This window comes from Pan paniscus, chromosome 16, assembly GCF_029289425.2.
Source record: "Pan paniscus chromosome 16, NHGRI_mPanPan1-v2.0_pri, whole genome shotgun sequence".
In the NCBI taxonomy this organism is placed as follows: Eukaryota; Metazoa; Chordata; class Mammalia; order Primates; family Hominidae; genus Pan; species Pan paniscus.
In genome coordinates this window covers 69,377,271-69,396,409 of record NC_073265.2, presented here as the reverse complement: position 1 = coordinate 69,396,409, position 19,139 = coordinate 69,377,271, and the positions used below count along the sequence as shown (strand labels likewise).

The 19,139-nt window shown below is 38.5% G+C and overlaps 1 protein-coding gene across 15 annotated transcripts in view; it reads right to left on the bottom strand.

The window, feature by feature from the left end:
* Positions 1–3,802: 3,802 nt before the first annotated feature.
* The window catches only part of ZFAND6 (zinc finger AN1-type containing 6), an 85,813-nt gene continuing 70,476 nt past the window's right edge, over positions 3,803–19,139 (bottom strand). For all 15 annotated transcript variants that reach the window (XM_034939264.3, XM_034939263.3, XM_034939265.3 and 12 more), the window contains 2 exons: positions 10,891–11,004; positions 3,803–4,715 (listed from right to left, as the gene is read on the bottom strand). In XM_034939264.3, coding sequence (XP_034795155.1) covers positions 4,567–4,715; positions 10,891–11,004 — 263 coding nt within the window. In that variant the 3' untranslated portion in view covers positions 3,803–4,566. The remainder of the gene's footprint in view (positions 4,716–10,890; positions 11,005–19,139) is intronic.

Genomic DNA, 19,139 nt, shown 5'->3' with positions numbered 1-19,139 from the left:
CTAAAATGTGATCATCAAAACAGCTTTATAATTAACTTTCTTCTTTTGATACTTTGGACTTCAGGTACAGAATATTGGATTAATCATAATCCCTGGTTCAAGACACTCTCAGCATTGGTTCATACATGGCCTCTTTTAGTTTCCTAATATAAGCATCCTGACTCTACTAACCCCAAGAAAGCTGGAGCTTTGACCATATAGTACCACTTACTAGCACATCCCTTGCCACCTCTAAGGGCATTGTTCTGAATTTTTTCATCATCATTATCCTGTTTTCTTTTCACATGAAATCTATTGGCTGGGCGCGGTGACTCACGCCTGTAATTCCAGCACTTTGGGAGACCGAGGAGGGCAGATCACCTGAGGTCGGGAGTTCGAGACCAGCCTGACCGACATGGTAAAACACCGTCTCTACTAAAAACACAAAATTAGCTGGGCGTGGTGGCAGATGCCTATAATCCCAGCTACTCGGGAGGCTAAGGCAGGAGAAATTGCTTGAATCCAGGAGGCATAGGTTGCCGTGAGCTGAGATTGTGCCATTGCACTCCAGCCTGGGCAACAAGAGCAAAACTCCCATCTTACTAAAAAAAAAAAAAATCGGCCGGGCGCAGTGGCTCACGCCTGTAATCCCAGCACTTTGGGAGGCCGAGGCGGGCAGATCTCAAGGTCAGGAGATCCAGACCATCCTGGCTAACATGTTGAAACCCCGTCTCCACTAAAAATATATATATTAAAAAAAAGTCTCCAGGCGCGGTGGTGGGCGCCTGTAGTCCCAGCTACTCCGGAGGCTGTGGCAGGAGAATGGCGTGAACCCGGGAGGCAGAGCTTGCAGTGAGCCGAGATCGCGCCACTGCACTCCAGCCTGGGCAACAGAACAAGGCTCCGTCTCGGAAAAAAAAAAAAAAACCTATTACATGCAAATGTATTTTAAAGTGTTTATAGGTGAGCATGTTGCATATTTTGAGACTAGTTTTGCTTACTATACTGCACTTCTTCCTGTATTTCTAAAGCTTACTATACTGGAAGACTTTTTTGCATAATATGCTTCTATTTTGTTGTGTCACTATGGATCAGCAGTTTTGGTTACAGTGTATTATTCCAGTGTATGCATATATCACATTATATTCATCCACTCTTCTTCACTGGGGATTTGAAGACTTGTTTCTGGGCTTTTGCTTCTGTAAACAGCACTATTAAACTTCGTGTAGTGGTCCCCCATTTGTCTTTTTTTTTTTTTTCTGAGACGGAATCTCACTCTATTGCCCAGGCTAGAGTGCAGTGGTGCGATCTTGGCTCACTGCAATCTCTGCCTCTTGGGTTCACGAGATTCTCCTGCCTCAGCCTCCCCAGTAGCTGGGATTACAGGCACCTGCCACCGTGCCTGGCTAATTTTTGTATTTTTAGTAGAAACGGGGTTTCACCGTTTTGGCCATGCCGGTCTCGAACTCCTGACCTCATGATCCATCCACCTTGGCCTCCCAAAGTGCTGGGATTACAGGCTTGAGCCACCGCTCCTGGCTGCGGTCCCCCATTTATCTATGTGTAAGTTTTTCCTAGGTATGCACTTGGGAGTGCAATTTCTGGACTATTGGGTATGTAAAAGTTCCACTTTAAAAGACAGTATCAAACTTTCTCAAGGATTGAACCACTTTGCACTAACACCAGCAATGCGAGAACACACAGAAATTTGCCAACACTATATATTGACAGATTAATTTTTTGTTGCTTGAATGGGTAGTCTTCATTTGCAGTGGAACTTCTCCCACCTTTAACTTGTCTTTTCACATTCTTCGAAGATACTTTAATGTGTTTCAGAGAATAAAATATCCTTTAAATAGATAAATTCATTAATAATACATTTATAGTATGCTTTGTGTCTTATTTTTTTTATTTTTATTTTTTGAGATGGAGTCTTGCTCTGTCACCCAGGCTGGAGTGCAGTGGTGCGATCTTGGCTCACTGCAACCTCTGCCTCCGGATTCAAGTGATTTTCCTGCCTCAGCCTCCCAAGTAGTAGGGATTACAGGCATGTGCCACTGCGCCTGGCTAATTTTTGTATTTTTTAGTAGAGACGAGGTTTCACCATGTTGGCCAGGTCTTGTGATCTGCCCGCCTCGGCCTCCAAGTGATGGGATTACCGACGTTAGCCACTGTAACTGGCCAAGAAGTCTCTCTATCCTAAGACCTAACAGGTGCCATCTTTCTTCTGAGAGTTTTCAAATTTTGTTTTAAGTCCTTTTTTCCTATGGCATAACATACGGATTTTTTCCTTTTTCATACAGAAAACCAATTCTTCTAGCTCTAATTATCAAAGTCTCCTTTCCTGAACGCAACGTGCCACCTCTCTCTTACACCAAAGTTCAGTCCGTGCAGAGTTCTCTGGGCAATCTATTCAATTCAGATATCTGTCTGTCCCTATCAGCTAATAACATGCTATTTTAACTAACAAGGCTTCACAGTGAGTCCTGACATTTAGCAGGACAAGTCCCTGTCTCCCTGCTCTCTTCTGAAATGTTCTAGCCTTTTGCTCTTTTTAACTTTTACTTTTAGAATCAACTAAACAAGCTCCATGAAAAAAAATCAAGTGGAATTTTGATTGGGATTACCTTGAATCTATGCCTATTGAGGGACAAATGACATTTTTTGATACTGTCTTCCTATCCACTAACATCTATTTACTGAATTCCTATTATCCCTTAATGTTTTAGAATTCTTTCTTGAGGAGGCCATCAACATATATTGTCAATTTCGTAGGTAACCAAGATTCTGATACTATTGTCAAATGGTGTTTCCTGGTTTTCTAGGTAACTGGTGTAAAGAAATGCAACTGTCTTCTAAAAACGAATGTTGTATCTAGCTACCTAACTAAACCCTATTATTTCTAGTAATGATTTTTCTATAAAAACAATGTGCAAATAATGAGTGCTACCTCTTTTCTTATCATTTTTCTGTCTTGTCTTGCTCCACTGATTATAATCTCCAACACAATTTTGAATAGTAAGCAGTAACAGTGGGCAGTCATCTTTGTTTCTGACTTTAAAAGGAAGTAAGTTTCCTCTTTTTAGCTGATGCTTGGTTTTGTTTGGCTAGTTGATTTCACATAGAACTATCAGCTTAAGGAAACTCCTTTCTAGTCTTAATTTGTCAAGTTTAATTTTTCTTATCACGAATGGCTGTTAAATTCTATTACTCTACCTGAATCTATTAAGACAGTCGTAACGGTTTATTCTCTTTATAATCTGTTAATGTGATCAATTTACAGATTTTGATAATTAAACCATCCTTTATTTAAATAGAACATGCAAGTAATAATTTTAAACTGAGAAATTTATATTGTAAAATTATTGCCTTCATCTGTTTTATATGACATTTCATGTTTAAAAACGTTCGGCTACCAAACACATTTGAAAACCACAGGACAAATGATCTTTCAAGGGTCTTTCTACTCCGCAATTCTACAATTGCCCTGCAGTTTGAATTATACTCTTAAAATTTCTCCAATCCTACAAGAAAAAGCTTCTATTAGATGTTAATTGAGTGTGACAGTGTAGAAAAGGGAATCAGACAAGGACTAAAAAATACATTTAAGTAACAGAGAGGAGTGCTTGCCTTTGAAGAAATGCTCAGGTCTTCAACTCAGAGAAATACAAAATTACAATTCATGATCATAAGCTTAGTCACAAATAGATGCAAGACAAATAATGGTAGTTCTCTTACAAAATTAGTAAAGTAGAAAACTAAAAGACCAAAAAATAAAATTAACCACCAGAAAGAATAAGAGAAAAAGTAATACAAGGGAGCATTCTGGTTTTCCTTTTTATTTAATCAAAGACTGGTGAATAAACATAAATACAGCACAATTACTTCAGATCATTCTTCATATTGTATACACACAAACCCATGAACATAATCTGAAAGAAACCTGTAGACAGCAATGAAATGCATACAGCTTTTTCTTCCCTCGCTCAAAAAAAAGTTTAAACACACAAACTTACAATCTCATCAGCACATACTCTCTTGTGACAAATGATTCAGACATAAATAGTGGGTGCAAAGAAACTATATGCTAACATATGAATAACCTTTGTTAATGAAAAAACAGAAGCAGCCATAATGATTAAGATACATTCAGTTACTGATAACTAGTTGTGCCCTAAAGGGCATTATCAAAAGAGAAATCGTGCTGCAGAGAAAAGCGATATATACATACACAATGAGAAAATAAACTGCAAGATTAATGCATGCATGTTTAATACTGGAAAAATCACAGCCCTCCAAAATTTCTGCACGTTTGTTATAAAAGCCCTCTGCACTCAACTAAAATTAAAATGATCTTAAAAGGATAATACTTGTAAAGTTTAAGTCTTCTCAGCCACAGAAATTGCAATGGAAATAAATGTTCAGAGTCATTTTCAAAACAAAACCAAAACAAAACCGAAACAAAAATCTATTCTTCCGATGACATGCAAGATACACTGCTCTACATTCCCAATGACTAGGAAAAAAAAAACCTCAAGTCAATTTTTAGTTTGCAGATGCTCAAGAATTTTGTATTCCAGCAGGAGTTCAAATCTTTTGGATCTTTTCGCCAACAACTACTGGATTTTCTTTTCTGATTTTCTCAGCAGCATCGGCTTTGTAATTGTAAGAGCAATTGTGTACATCTGAGTAACGGTGTACACCACAGTAAACATTTCCACACCGGCATTCAAACCCTGGAAATGGAGTAATACACATACATGAGTTGAAGGATGAAATATTAAGGTCTTTGGCATAATTAATACTGAACAGCACAATATATTTAGGGCAGCAATGTAAACTAAAGAATCATTCTAAATACACTGTCTCACAAACTACATTCTTATTCACTACCTGAGAGCTTCATTTCTTATTCCTATCTACAAACGCAGGTTTGCCCTACAGCAAGTCCTCTGAGCTTGTTTCTTCACCTGTGATACGGCAACAATTACTTCTTAACAAAAACACAGTTGCTAGGTTGAAAATGTAAAACATTTTTCAAATCCAAACACTATGATGTGAGAATAAGCCTACTGTCAGAAGGCAGTCTTGGCATTTATTTAAGAAAGATCAAATAATACCTCTGAAAGAACTGTTAACGAAGAACACAGCTTCGATATTTGCTTTTCTCTGCTAACCTCCAATGGAGATGTGAACTGTACTGCAGTTGAGAGGTAAAGAGCACGGGATCTAGAGCCTGCCTGCCTCAGTGTGAATCTACTTACTAATGAAGGCAAATTAGCCTCTCTGAGCTTGAGTTTCTGCATCTGTAATTTTGGAATAATAGTAAGTAAGGATTAAATGAGGAATGAATTTAATTCTGAACATATGGTAAAACACACAATAAATGCTACTTAATTTTAAGAAAATGCCTGGAGTGAAAACCAAAATCGAGATGTAATGGGTGCAGCCAGTCTTTATATAAAACTGGTCCTGCTCCCCCAAATTAGAATTTTATGGTATGATACAATTGTTGGAAATGGAGCATAGGAATCAATATTTTAAACATTAATATTTGATGTTAACCTCCATTGCCACATTTTTAACTTCAAAGACATATTTGTAACTTCATAATAATGAATGAAAAATGAAGCAAACAGCACATACACATTTTATAGACAGACTGGACAAGATGAAAATTACTAAATCTCACCCTTCTAATCTTGAAGTCTGAGGGTTTGTGAGATTTAGAAAGGCTATCTTTTTTTCTTTTTTTTTTTTGAGACGGAGTCTCACTTTGTCACCAGGCTGGAGTGCAGTGGCATGATCTCGGCTCACCACAATCTCCGCCTCCCGGGTTCAAGCCATTCTCCTGCCTCAGCCTCCCAAGTAGCTGGGATTACAGGTGCACGCCATCACACCCAGCTAATTTTTGTATTTTTAGTAGAGACTGGGTTTCACCATGTTGGCCAGGATGGTCTAGATCTCCTGACCTTGTGATCCGCCTGCCTTGGCCTCCCGAAGTGCTGGGACTACAGGCATGAGCCACCATGCCCAGCCCTAGAAAGGCTATCTTTAATATTAAATATGTATATTTTAAAATGTCTTTTTTTTTTTTTTTGACACAGGGTCTCACTGTCACTCAGGCTGGTATGAAGTGGCGCAATCATAGCTCACTGCAGCCTTGACCTCCTGGGCTCAAGCAATCCTCCCATCTCAGCCTTCTGAGTAGCTGGGACTACAGGCACATGCCATCATGATCAGCTAATTTTTTAAATTTTTTTGTACAGACTGAGTCGCACTATGTAGTCCAGGTTGGTCTTGAACTCCTGGCCTCAGGTGATCCTCCCACCTTGGCCTCCCAGTGCTGGGAATACAGGTGTGAGACACTGCACTGGGCCATGTTTATATTCTTTAAATGTACATGTGCTAAGGTATGGGCAAATCTGAAACATCTTTTTAAATTTTCTCTTTTAAAGATGAGGTCTCATTATGTTGCCCAGGCTGGTCCCGAATTCCAGGCCTGAAGCAATCCTCCCACCTTGGCCTCCCAAGTGCTGGGATTATAGGTGTGAGCCACCATACCTGATCTTGAAGCATCTTTGATATTAAACTCTAACTTCCTTTCTTTTTCATCTCCAAACCATTCCTTAACCAGAAATAATCTTCTTAAAGCAAAGCTCTGCTCAAAATCTTATCTATTCTTTTCTGTAAGTCCAATTTTTATGCAGTGTTCAGCACAGTGCCTGGCACATGGTAAACAATACATTTTGACTATCTATAGCTGCAACTACTTTCCAACTAACCACAGTACAGCTGACCCTTGAAGGATGCCAGATTTAGGCATGCAGACCCCTCTACAAGTCAAAAATCCATGTATAATTTTATGTTCCCTCAAAATTTGAGCTATTAATAGCTTATTAACCAGAAGCTTTACTGGTAACATAGTCGACTAACACATATTTTGTGTTGTATGTTTGTATATTATTAATATATAATGTATTCTTATAATAAAGTAAGCTAGAGAAAAGGAAATGTTATTCAGAAAATCACAAGGAAGAGAAAATATATTTACTATTCATTAAGTGAAAGTCGATCATCATAAAAGTCTTCATCCTTGTCTTTACATTGAAAAGGTAGAAGAGGGGTTGGTCTTGCTGTCTCAGGGTTGGCAGAGGTGGAGAAGGTAAAAGGGGAGGCTGGAGAGGCAGGCATATTTGGTGTAACTTTATGGAAATACAATGTAATTTCTGACTTTTCTGCTTTTTTGTTCTCTAAATTGTTTCCATATGGTACCAATCCTTCTTCCACCATTTGCTTTAGTTTCAGTTCTCGTATCACCGAACGGTCCACGTTGCAAACGAAGTGAAAAGCAGTCTTGAATAATCAGACCCCTTCTGTCAGACTGTCTAGTGTCAATCTGTTTTCTGGCACTGCTTTTTCTCTTTTTCTATGTCTTCTTCCTCACTGTCTGCCAGTGGTTTGGAAGCAGTCATCTCCATCAAGTCATCTTCTGTTAATTCTTCTGATTTGGTGTCTATTAGCTCCTGAGTATCTCCAAGATCCCTATCTTGAAATCCTTAACCCCCAACCTTTCTTGCCATATCCACAATCTCTATCATGATTTCCATCCTGTGAAGTCACGCACATCTGGACAGTTTTCTCCTGCAAAAATTTGTTGTTTCAGGCTTGAGAGCTTTCACATCTTTTTTCTAAACAATAATGGTATCTTCAATGGTATGATGTTCCCTCTATTGGGGTTCTCTTCCATAGCACTGACAATCTTTTCCATAGAGTACCATGTGTAATGAGCCTGAAAGGTCTTTACGACCCCTGACCTAGAGGCTGAATTAGAGATGCTTTTCTGGGGGCAAGCATTTATCACTTCGACGCCTTCAGTGCTGAACTCATGAGGTTCTGGGTGGCCAGGGGCATTGTCCAATATCAAAACAACTTTAGGCCAGGAGCTGTGGCTCATGCCTGTAATCCCAGCACTTTGGGAGGCTGAGGTGGATGGATCACCTGCGATCAGGAGTTTGGGACCAGCGTGGCCAACAGGGCGAAACCCCGTCTCTACTAAAGATACAAAGAAATTAGTTGGGCATGGTGGAGTATGCCTGTAATCCCAGCTACTAGGGAGGCTGAGGCAGGAGAATCGCTAGAACCCAGGAGGAGGAGGTTGCAGTGAGTGGAGAGTGCGCCACTGCACTCCAGCCTAGGCGAAAAGAGTGAAACTCCATCTCAAAAAAAAAAAAAAAAACCCAACAACTTTAAAAGGCAGTCTCTTACTAGCAAGGTACTTTCTGATTTCAGGGACAAAGCATTTATGTAACCAATCACGAAAAAGGGTTCATATTGTTTAGGCGTTCCTGTTGTACAACCAAAAGATTGGCAGCTGGTGTTTATCTTTTTCCCTTCAAGACTCGGGTTAGCAGCTTTATAGGTAACGGCAGTTCTGATCATAAACCCAACTGCATTTGCGCAAAACAGTAAAGTTAGACGATCTCTTCCTGTCTTAAGTCCTAGTATTCACTTTTCTTCCTTAGATCTTTGTGACCTTTTTCTTCCAGAATAGGGCACTTCTGTCTGCATTAAAAACTTGTTCAGGCAGATACTCTTTCTCCAACAACTTAATATAGTTTGGGAACTTTCTTAATAGTTTGGGAACCTACTGCCTCTTTTCTGGCAGAAGCTGTTTCTCCTGTTATTTTGACTTTTTTTAAGCCAAACCTTTTTCTAAAATTACCAAACCGGCCAGGTGTGGCGGTTCCAGTCTATAATCCCAGCACTTTGGGAGGCTGAGGTGGGTGGATCACCTGAGGTCAGGAGTTTGAGACCAGCCTGGCCAACGTGGTGAAACCCCGTCTCTACTAAAGAAATACAAAAATTAGCCGGGCGTGGTGGCACACACCTGTAATCACAACTACTTGGGAGGCTGGGGCAGGAGAATTGCTTGAACCCAGGAGGCGGAGGTTACAGTGAGCCGAGATAGTGCCACTGTACTCCAGTCTGGATGACAGAGCAAGACTCCATTTCAAAAAAAAAAAAAAAATCAAACCATCCTTTGCTGGCATTAAAGTCTCCAGCTTTAGAATCTAAAAGCTGTGATATAATGACTTCACTTTTTTCTTGAATCATAGTATGCTTTTTTTATAGCAATCCTGCACCCACATAAAAGCTGCATTGTCAATACAAAATAAAAAGGTATTTCATAAAAAAGTACAAAGTTTTTGTGCCTGCTGGCATAGCTGCAGAGATGGCTTCACAAATTTCATTTTTTTTTTTAAATAACAATAGTCCTTACACTGAATTCATTTATCCTGAAATGGCAGACATCATTCATTTTTCTTGAAATGGCAGAATAGCAGCTGCAGACATTAATCTATGGTACATACCAAGCAATTCAACTTTTTCTTGTAATGTCAGACTTTTCTCTTTTTCTTGGGAGCACTTCCAGTATCACTAGTGCTAGTGATATCACTTTATACGAGTCTTATGGTATTATTCAAAGTTTACAGTATTGCATTAAACACGATGAAAAATACATGAGAACCACAGAGATTACCTTTTACTGTGGTAGGCAATTTACTACAGAGACAAACTGCTGAAACAGAGGTGATCAGTGCCAATTAAAATGCGTGGCATTTTAAGTGGATACTTGCAGCACCTGAACTCACTGCAATAGCAATAGGAGGTGGCTATGAAATTATTAGAGAAGTACAGTACATACTACAGTAACTTTTTGCCACTATCACTTAATACTGCATCTTTACATTTGTTTACATTTCTCTTGACTATGAATGGCTTCATGTATGATCTGCATATTGTATAGGCAAGTTTTGGTAAAATTTTAATTTTTATAATAGATTTGTGCATATTCTGTGGTCGTAAATGATAAAATACACAAGTATCTACACGTTTTACACATTCAAGACATGCCTAACTCTTCTTAATTAAAAAAATATATTTCTAGGCTATACAGTTCATCTGTGAGTTTTTTCCAATTGCTACAAATCTCCAAAAAATTTTCCAATGTATTAGAAAAAACTCTAAGTGGACCCCTACAGTCCCATGTTGTTCAAGAGTCAACTGTATATGTTTTTAGTCTTATTTCTTTATTCCTGTTGGACTGCAGTACACAACACTCTTGTTCACGTATTATGTGCTATACAGCGACATTCCCCTATTCATGGTCCCTGCACATGCCCTATTCATTTTCTTCAAGTTATTCTTTCTGCCTGAAATGCCCCTATTTCCATCAGTTATAAGTCCTACTCACTGTTCAAGACACACTGAAACATTCTGCCTTCATGGTCCTTTCCTTGCTGGGCCTCTAAGAACCACCATTTTAAAATGTAAATTAGTTACTCTCATCCCTGAATTCCCAGAGCAATCTGACTGCACTTCATGTACTTTCTTTGCTAAATGCTTTTGAACATTTCTTTCTCCCTCCCACCACCATCTGCATCTGATAGCTATGTTACAGTAGCCAACATATATTAATTACTTACTGTGTGGCAGCACTGGGCTAACTGCTTACATGTCTTAACTCGCTGAACCCACACAACAACGTATGATTAGCCCTATTTTATATATAGAAAGTACTTCCAGTTTACCAAGTACTTCAAAATATTCTCTCCTTAAAAGCAGGAGACACATCTTTGACCTTTCACAGAATCTGGCACACTAACCTTATTTGCCTAATACTTCTAAATTCAACTGAAATAAAACTTTTTTTAAAAAAGCTATTCATTTCACTTTTAGGTGTATAATCAAAGCTATTTTTATTTCCTTAAGAAAATTCAGAAGGTGAAGTATATCCAATATTAACTCTCAAGGCAACAGGAACAATCTTAATTGAAGTCAATAATAGTAAGCTATGCATTATTATAAAACATCATTTTAATTTTAAACATTTGATTTGGTCCTTACCAGTAAGTCCCACTTTCTTCCTGCACATGAAACAGCGATTCTTTTTTTGTTTCGGTTTTTCAAGAGACTTGCTTTGCTCTTCAGATGGCTGCTGTGCCGTGTCTGATACTGAAGCTGACAAAAATACGAAGGTGGCAAAATTTAATTATTCTGTAAGATTTTGCTATTCTTCATCCCACCCTCCCTAGTCTATTATTCAGAGGATACTGAGGAATTTATTAGCACAGAAAACTAGTCATTAAATTACAAAGTTGTTTACAAAAATATGACCCCTTTTTGTTAAATGTATGTATATATGCATGTAGAAAATAATCTAGAATATGTAATGATATGTTAGTGGTTTTATAGACTTTCTTCTTTAGGTTTTAACTGTACTTTCTAATTTTTCTAGTAACTACAAATTTAATCAATAAAAGGCACATAAACAAATACTACTTGAATATTCTAAGCGAGTGTGCAAGACAAAAGCCATATGCATAGTTCTTAATATTGTTCGGGGTCAGAATGACATAGGTCTCTCAGAGAACGAGGAGGGAAAAGGTGAAACCAAGATTCTGTGGAATATTAAGTATGTTTAAAGTTCCCAGAATGTTTCACATAAAAGCACTTTAAATGTTAGAAATAAGGCAAATTGAAGCAAAGAAGCTTTAAAATGTTGTAAGATAATAAGTTGATGCATTTATGTATGGAAACCAAAGCCAGATTTACCAAGATTCGGGTTAAATTACTACTCTGAAATCTTAACATGCCTCCCTCCAGTTGCTAACCACTCTAGCCCTCATGAATGCTGTCGCCAGAGTCAGAATCATATAATATGACCTTGCAGACGTGACATTTTGCTCTAAAATGGTGGAATTTGCCATGGATCAAATTCTTAACCTCTCCAGTTTTATCCCCAACTAGACTTTCCCCAGGGATCCACTGCTCCATTAATCTACACTGGGAATATGCCACGTACCTTTGCTCACACTTCTTAGAATCTATTCCAAAGGGTTTCCTTTTTCCCCATTTGATCTAGGTCCTCTTCTTTTTCAAGACCAAGGTCAAATACCCTTTCCTTGTCTCAATTCTCTGTAGCTTCTCACTCTAATTTTCCTTAACACCTTTTCCAAATACTGGGCACCTCACGAGTTCCCTCTTCAATCCATGCTTCACACATTGCATCCAATCATCTGCCTTAAGTGAAAATCTAATGGTGTTCCCTCTGATGTTTAGAATTCCTCAATGGCTCCCAACTACCCCCCAGGATAAAGCCCAGAGGTCCTTCATGATTTTCTTCATCCTTCTTTCTCTAGCCTCATCTCTCACTATTCCTCAACAGTACTCCATGATTCAGCCATACTGAAGGACTTGCAGTTTCCCTGGACATATCAAACTCTCTTTTGCCTCTGGGCTCTTGTATAAGTTGTAGTTTCCACACAAAATACTCTTTCTATGCCCCTCCTGTCCCTCTTTTTATCAGGCTAACTCTAACTTGTTTTTCTTGTTTAAGCTTATATAATCAGCTCTTCCTCCACTGCCTCTCCAACAACCTTGGGGTGGGAAACCCTATGTATAGCACTTTTCATATTAAAATTCCCTCATTGGCTTAACCTGGTTTAACTTTGAATTCTTTGAGGGGAGACATTGGTCCTATTTATCCCATTATCAGTGCCTATCCCAGGGTCTCCAACCACATAGCAGACATTCGACAATAAGTATCTGTTGAACTGAATTACTTACCTATTTTATTTATGTGCCTCATTTCCCCAACTACTCCGTAAGGCCATTGAGAAGGATGGTTACCTTATTCCCCATCTGAACCTCCAGTCCTATCACAGTGAACTACACATTGTAATACATGCTCAAACATCTGCTGTGATTCTAACCTGCTTATGCTACCATCATTATCTCATATTTTAACAAAAGATGACAAAAGGCAGAATACCACAAACAAGTAAATATGTGCTAATGACAAACTCTATAGCATGTTACTCCACTCAGACATGCTGAAACCAGACAGGAGACAGTTCTATTAATAATACTGTGAACATATTATTTTTGAAACAATATAGACACATCAAACCTTTTATTTTCAATGAATAAATATCCCTAGAATGTAAGCTCCAAGAGGGCAGGGGCTGAATGTCTTGTTTACTGTTTATCTCCAGCTCCTAGAACAGTATCAGATAAGCCTATCTGGCTATGCATATAGACTCAAAAACCGCTTAACTTGCAATCAGAAATGAACCTACAGTATTTATTGGTTTTCAAACCTGTAAGCCATAATATCTAACCTGTTCTCCAGAAAAATTCAAAAAAACCCATTTAATGGCAGTAACATTATCACAAGATTATAGTTTTTAACAAAACTGGTCTAACTACTGAGACACAAATTTGAATGGGATCTGGAAAGGGAGAAGAGTGAAAATACATCTATCTTCTATGCATACAAACGCTACTGCATATCTCAAAAGACATTTCACAGTACTAACCCTAAAGCCCCAAAGAAGGCCAATGGTTTCTTTTTAACTGAGGCAAATGCAGTCTTTTAAGTGAAGGATCAGAAGGCTATCTAAAAGCTTATATGCTATAGCTCAAATGTGGGACCAATAAATGTCGCTTATATACCCATGAGGCTAAGGTAACCTCAGCTTACTTGAAACTAATAGCTGACAACCTGAATTTCAACAGTCACCAAATGAATTCACGGACAAGATGATATAGTACTATTAATTTTAAAAGTCTATGATTCCCAGAAATCATCCTGTTTCCTCAGTTTTTATGTGAGTTTTAAGACCAAGGAATACCTTATCAACTTCCAAACAACCTTTCTAGCTTTAGTTTCAACATATAACTGCCTGAACTGATCACTTCAGCAAACAGTCTTTTCACTCTTTCTCAAATTTCATTTTTCCTACCTGTATGCGTTTGCACTCACAAGTTATCCTCCAGCAAAAGCCCTCTTCACTGTCTTGGGGTGGTGGGGAGATTTCACATACCATAAAATTCACTCTTTAAAGTATACAATTCAGTGGTTTTTATTATATTCACAAGGTTATAAAACTATTACCACTACCTACTTTCAGAACATTTAAGTCACATTAAGGGAAAACTTTGTACTCATTAGCAATTACTCCCCACTTCCCACGGTTTCTGGCAACCACTAATCTTTCTGTATGACCAGCCTATTTTAGACATTCTATATAAATAAAATCATACAACATGTAGCCTTTTGTACCTAACTTCTTTTATTCAGCATTTTTTCAAGGATCACTCATACTGTGGCATGTATCAGAATTTCCTTCCTCTTTGTGACTGAATATTCTACTGTACGGATATACCACATTTTTTTTATCCAATGATCTATTTACAGCCATCTGAGTAGTTTCTATTTTTTAATATAGATAATGCTGCTACGAACACTCGTGTACACGTTTTTGTGTGGACATATGTTTTCAATTCTCCTGGCAATCAGGAGAAAAATGCTGGGTCATATGACAATTATTTTTAATTTTTTGTGGAGCTAGGAGATTGTTTTCCAGAGTATCTGGCACCATATTACACCCCCACCAAGGCAGGAGGGCTCCAATTTTTCTACATCCTTGACAATACTTTGTTATTGATTAGAGCCATCCTAGTGGGTATGAAGTGGTGTCCCATGACTTCCATTTCCCTCATATCTAATGATGTTGAGCATGGTTTTTTGTTTTTTTTTTTTTGAGATGTTTTGCTCTTTTGCCCAGGCTGGAGTGCAGTGGCACAATCTCAGCTCACTGCAACCTCCACCTCCCAAGTTCAAGCAATTCTCCTCTGCCTCAGCCTCACAAGTATCTGAGACTACAGGCGCATGCCATCACACCCAGCTAATTTTCGTATTTTTAGTAGAGATGGGGTTTCACCATGTTGGCCAGGCTGGTCTCCAACTCCTGACTTCAGGTGATCCCACCTCCCAAAGTGCTGGGATTACGGATGTGAACCACCGCACCCGGCCCTGTTGAGCATCTTTTCATGTGTTTACTGGAAACTTGTATATCTTTTCTGGAGAAATGTCTACTCAAATCCTTCGCTTATTTTTAAAATGGGTTTTCTATTGTTGAATTGTAATTATTTATATATCCTTATCACATATATGATTTGAAAGTATTTTTTCTCTCATTCTGTAGGCTGGTTTTCCACTCTTTTATTTTTTGAGAGAGGGTCTTGTTCTGTGACCCAGGCTGAAGTGCAGTGGTGCGTTAATGGCTCACTGCAGCCTCAACATCCCAAGCTCAAGTGATCCTCCCACCTCAGCCTCCCTACCCAGTAGCTGGGACTACAAGGGTGCACCACCACACTCGGCTATTTTTTGTACAGATGGGGTTTTGCCATGTTGCCCAGGCTGGTTTCAAACTCTTGAGCTCAAGTGATCTGCCCACCTTGGCCTCCCAAAGTGCTGGGATTACAGGCATAAGTCATTGCGCCTGGCTGTTTTTCCACTCTTTTAAGCAAAAATCTTTATTTTGATGTAGCTCAATTTATCTATATTTTCTTTGGTTGCTTGTGGTTAAGGTGTCACATCTAAGAAACCACTGCCTAAACCAAGATCACAAAAATTTATACCTGCTTTAAGAGTTTTATAGTTCTCTTATATTCGTTTTAGGTCTTTGATGTATTTCGGGTCAATTTTTGCATATGGTATGACATAGGAGTCCAATTCATTCTTTCGAATGTGGATATGAAGTTGTTCCTGCATCATTTGTTTAAAAGATTATTCTTTTCCCATCAAATGATTTTGGCACCATTGTTGAAAGTCAATGGCCCATAAATATAATAACAGTTTATTTCTGGACTCTCAATTTTTTATTCCACTTACCTTTATGACTATCCTCATGCCGGTACAACATAGTCTTGATTACTGTAGCTTGTACTCAATTTTGAAGCCAGGAACTGTTAGTCCTCCAACTTTGTTATTTTTCAAGATACCTTTGGCTATTCTCACTCATTGTTTAGAATCAGAAGAAATGCCTGACTTTTTAAACCCATACAGCTTTCCTAAATCAGTCCAAAGAGACTGTCCCCCTCTGATTTTTCTGAACCAATGATTTGACAATTCAACTTCGTATAAAGTCAGAAACCTTTATACGAAAGTAGGAAAGAGCCTGAGAATTCTAGTTCATCCTGTCACTAAGCACAGCATTCCTCTCTCTATATGGTCTCTAACATCAACTCATCTTTCCTAGAATGCTTCAGTGATGTAGACCTTACCATCTTAACATATGACATCATTCGAGTGTTGGAAAGCTTCAAAATTCTCTCTTACTCTAGGCCTCCTACAACTCCCAAATCACTTGGGCAATATAAAGAATATCTTCTGCAGCTTACAAAGCTCATCCAACCTCCATTATCTCAGTATCTTTTAATACCCTGTAAGAGGGACATTCTTATTCTCTTTTAAGAGTAATGAAAGTAAGGCTCAGTGAAGTTAAGCAGGCATATCAAGATAGGAAAATAGAACTTATGAATCCAAATTCAGTATTTTTCTACTATGACCCAAGATCTGAGGGACTAAGAGGTTGACCAAATTTAAGCATATTCTTCAATAGTTTTAGAGTGTACCAAAATGCTTAAAGTAGTTCTTTTAAAAGCTAGCATTTGTGAACTGGAAATTTGACTTATACTCCTGAGTGACACTATATAAGTAAGGTACTGCTGTATTTTTAAATCAAAAAGAACAACTAAGAAACAAGCTTCAATATGCTAAATTCTCAACGAAACATAAAAATTCTTCAGAGCCATGTGGCCAATATGAAAGCAGTACCACCCACTTGGTGGCAGCATATCCTAATTATAAGCAGAATACCTGTAGAGAAAAAGTTGTTCTGAATGTTCCAATTACAAAATGTTACAAACTTCTGGCTTAGACATATAGCTGCTACTCATATACCTTCTTCCATTTGGGATGGTTTTCCTATCTACATAAAATTTCCCTTGAGGGAAGCATATGGAGTGAGGAAGAAGAAAACTGATACCTGGGTAGTTTGCTAAACCAGTTGATCCTACCCTGAGAACTGAGGGAGACGTATGTGTTAACAGGAATACACATATCCACATCCTAGTCCAACAAGCTCCACGACTGTCTAATCATAAGAATACTGGCCTCTATAAGTTAGGTCCCTGGATTCCAGTTCCAGCTCTTATGACCATATGACTGACTCAAAGAGACTTTTTCTCTCTGTCTCTTTTCATCCATCTATTAAATAAATGGAAAAAAAGTTATTTGAATTTGATCAATAGGGAAATCGCAATTGCATGTAAGTGTATATGAGTGTGTGCACATACAGAATATACACGTACATATATACAAACATACATGTTTATATTTGTGTATGTTTATAATAAAAAGGGTATTCTTAATTCAATAATATGTTAAAATTTTTTTAAAACTAGGTTGTTAAGAGATTTTACATACCGGAACCTAATCCTCCTCTCTTAAAACTGAGATGAAACTTATACCTAATTTATCAAAGATTTGCTGCTGATATTATGAATGCTAAGTTTTTTAAAGGTACTTACAAGTTAATACTGGTTTAACCTAAAAGTCATTCAAATCATGTATGAAAAATGGGGCCTATACAATTTCTCCTAATATGGCATCAGGACCACCTTTTGAAGTGATATACTCAGGGCTAAGTGGAGAAAACGGTATTGCTTTCCATACACCACAAATGGAAATAAAAACACTTTTATAAATAAATGGTATAAAAACACTTCCTATGTATTATGATAGTTCACCAATCTATGACCTTTATTCTTTGTCAAACTTCTGTAAGTACTATTGTATTCTTAAGCTTTATACATTTTTTTCACTGCCAACATTCTGAAATTTTTTTTTTTTTTTTTTTTTTTTTGAGACAGAGTCTTGCTCTGTCGCCCAGACTGGAGTGCAGTGGCGCCATCTCGGCTCACCGCAAGCTCCGCCTCCCAGGTTCATGCCATTCTCCTGCCTCAGCCTCCCCAGTAGCTAGGACTACAGATGCCCACCACCACGCCCAGCTAATTTTTTGTATTTTTAGTAGAGACAGGGTTTCACCGTGTTAGCCAGGATCGTCTCGATCTCCTGACCTCGTGATCCACCCGCTTCAGCCTCCCAAAGTGCTGGGATTACAGGCGTGAGCCACCGCGCCCAGTCTTTCCCTTATTTCTTTAAAAAGATTCCTCATTTCTGCCCTTCCTTAAATTTTCTGATGTAACTAAGAAATAAGAATTATTCATTTAAAACATTTATGAATTTATCACAATATGCTAGATGGGACTAGAATATTTACGTTGACCACACAGAATATTCTTTTGTTACAGCAAAATCTACACAAACAAGCAAACTGGTTCAAGTATTTGCTGGGTATGAAAAAAAGCAAGAGGAACTACCTAGCTTATTTAAATTTGTTTATTTAATTCTTGAGACCGGGGGTGGGGGATTTGCTCTGGTGCCCACCCAGGCTGGAGTGCAGTGGCACGATCATAGCTCACTGCAGCCTGAATTCCTGGGCTCACGCAATCCTCCCACGTCAGCTTCCTGAGTAGTTGTGACTACAGGTATGTGCCGCCTCACCTGGCTAATTTTTTGTTGTCCAGGCTAGTCTCAAACTCCCAGACTCAAGCGATCCTCCTGCCTTAGCCTCTCAAGTAGGTAGGGATTATAGGCACAAGCCACTGTGCCCGGCCTAAATTAAAAATTTAGCCAACTTAAACTAGGATTGGCAGATGTATCTGTTACCATCATGTGAACACCATGTGCAATGAAGTTTCACTGGTAAATCATCTCACAGGCAGAATGACACACTGCTCTTCATTAGGCTTATCTTTCCAGAGATCCTTCCTTGTTACCATGTTATTTCCACACACTGCTAGAATACAACTAATTAAGCAGAGATTATTTAATAGCCTCCAAAATGGCCTACTCCGCATTCTCTCTCCCTACTATGAAAGCCTTCATACAAATTTTAAAGTCTTCCTAGATCACTTTGAGCTTCATAATGGGGATATGAAGAGCATGGGCAAGACATGATAGATACCATGCTGTGAATACGAGCAACTGAATGTGACTATTGCATACATGGGGAAGAAGAAAGGAGAACTGCCAGGCAAGATGGACACAGTCTCTCAGATAATGAGTCAAAACACAAAAGAAAGAGATGCCCCTCAAACCAGCAGCCCCAGTTTTCTTAGAGAGTAGTATATAGACTGAACCAGCCAAAATAGTAAAAGAGAACAGTATAACACTGCCACAC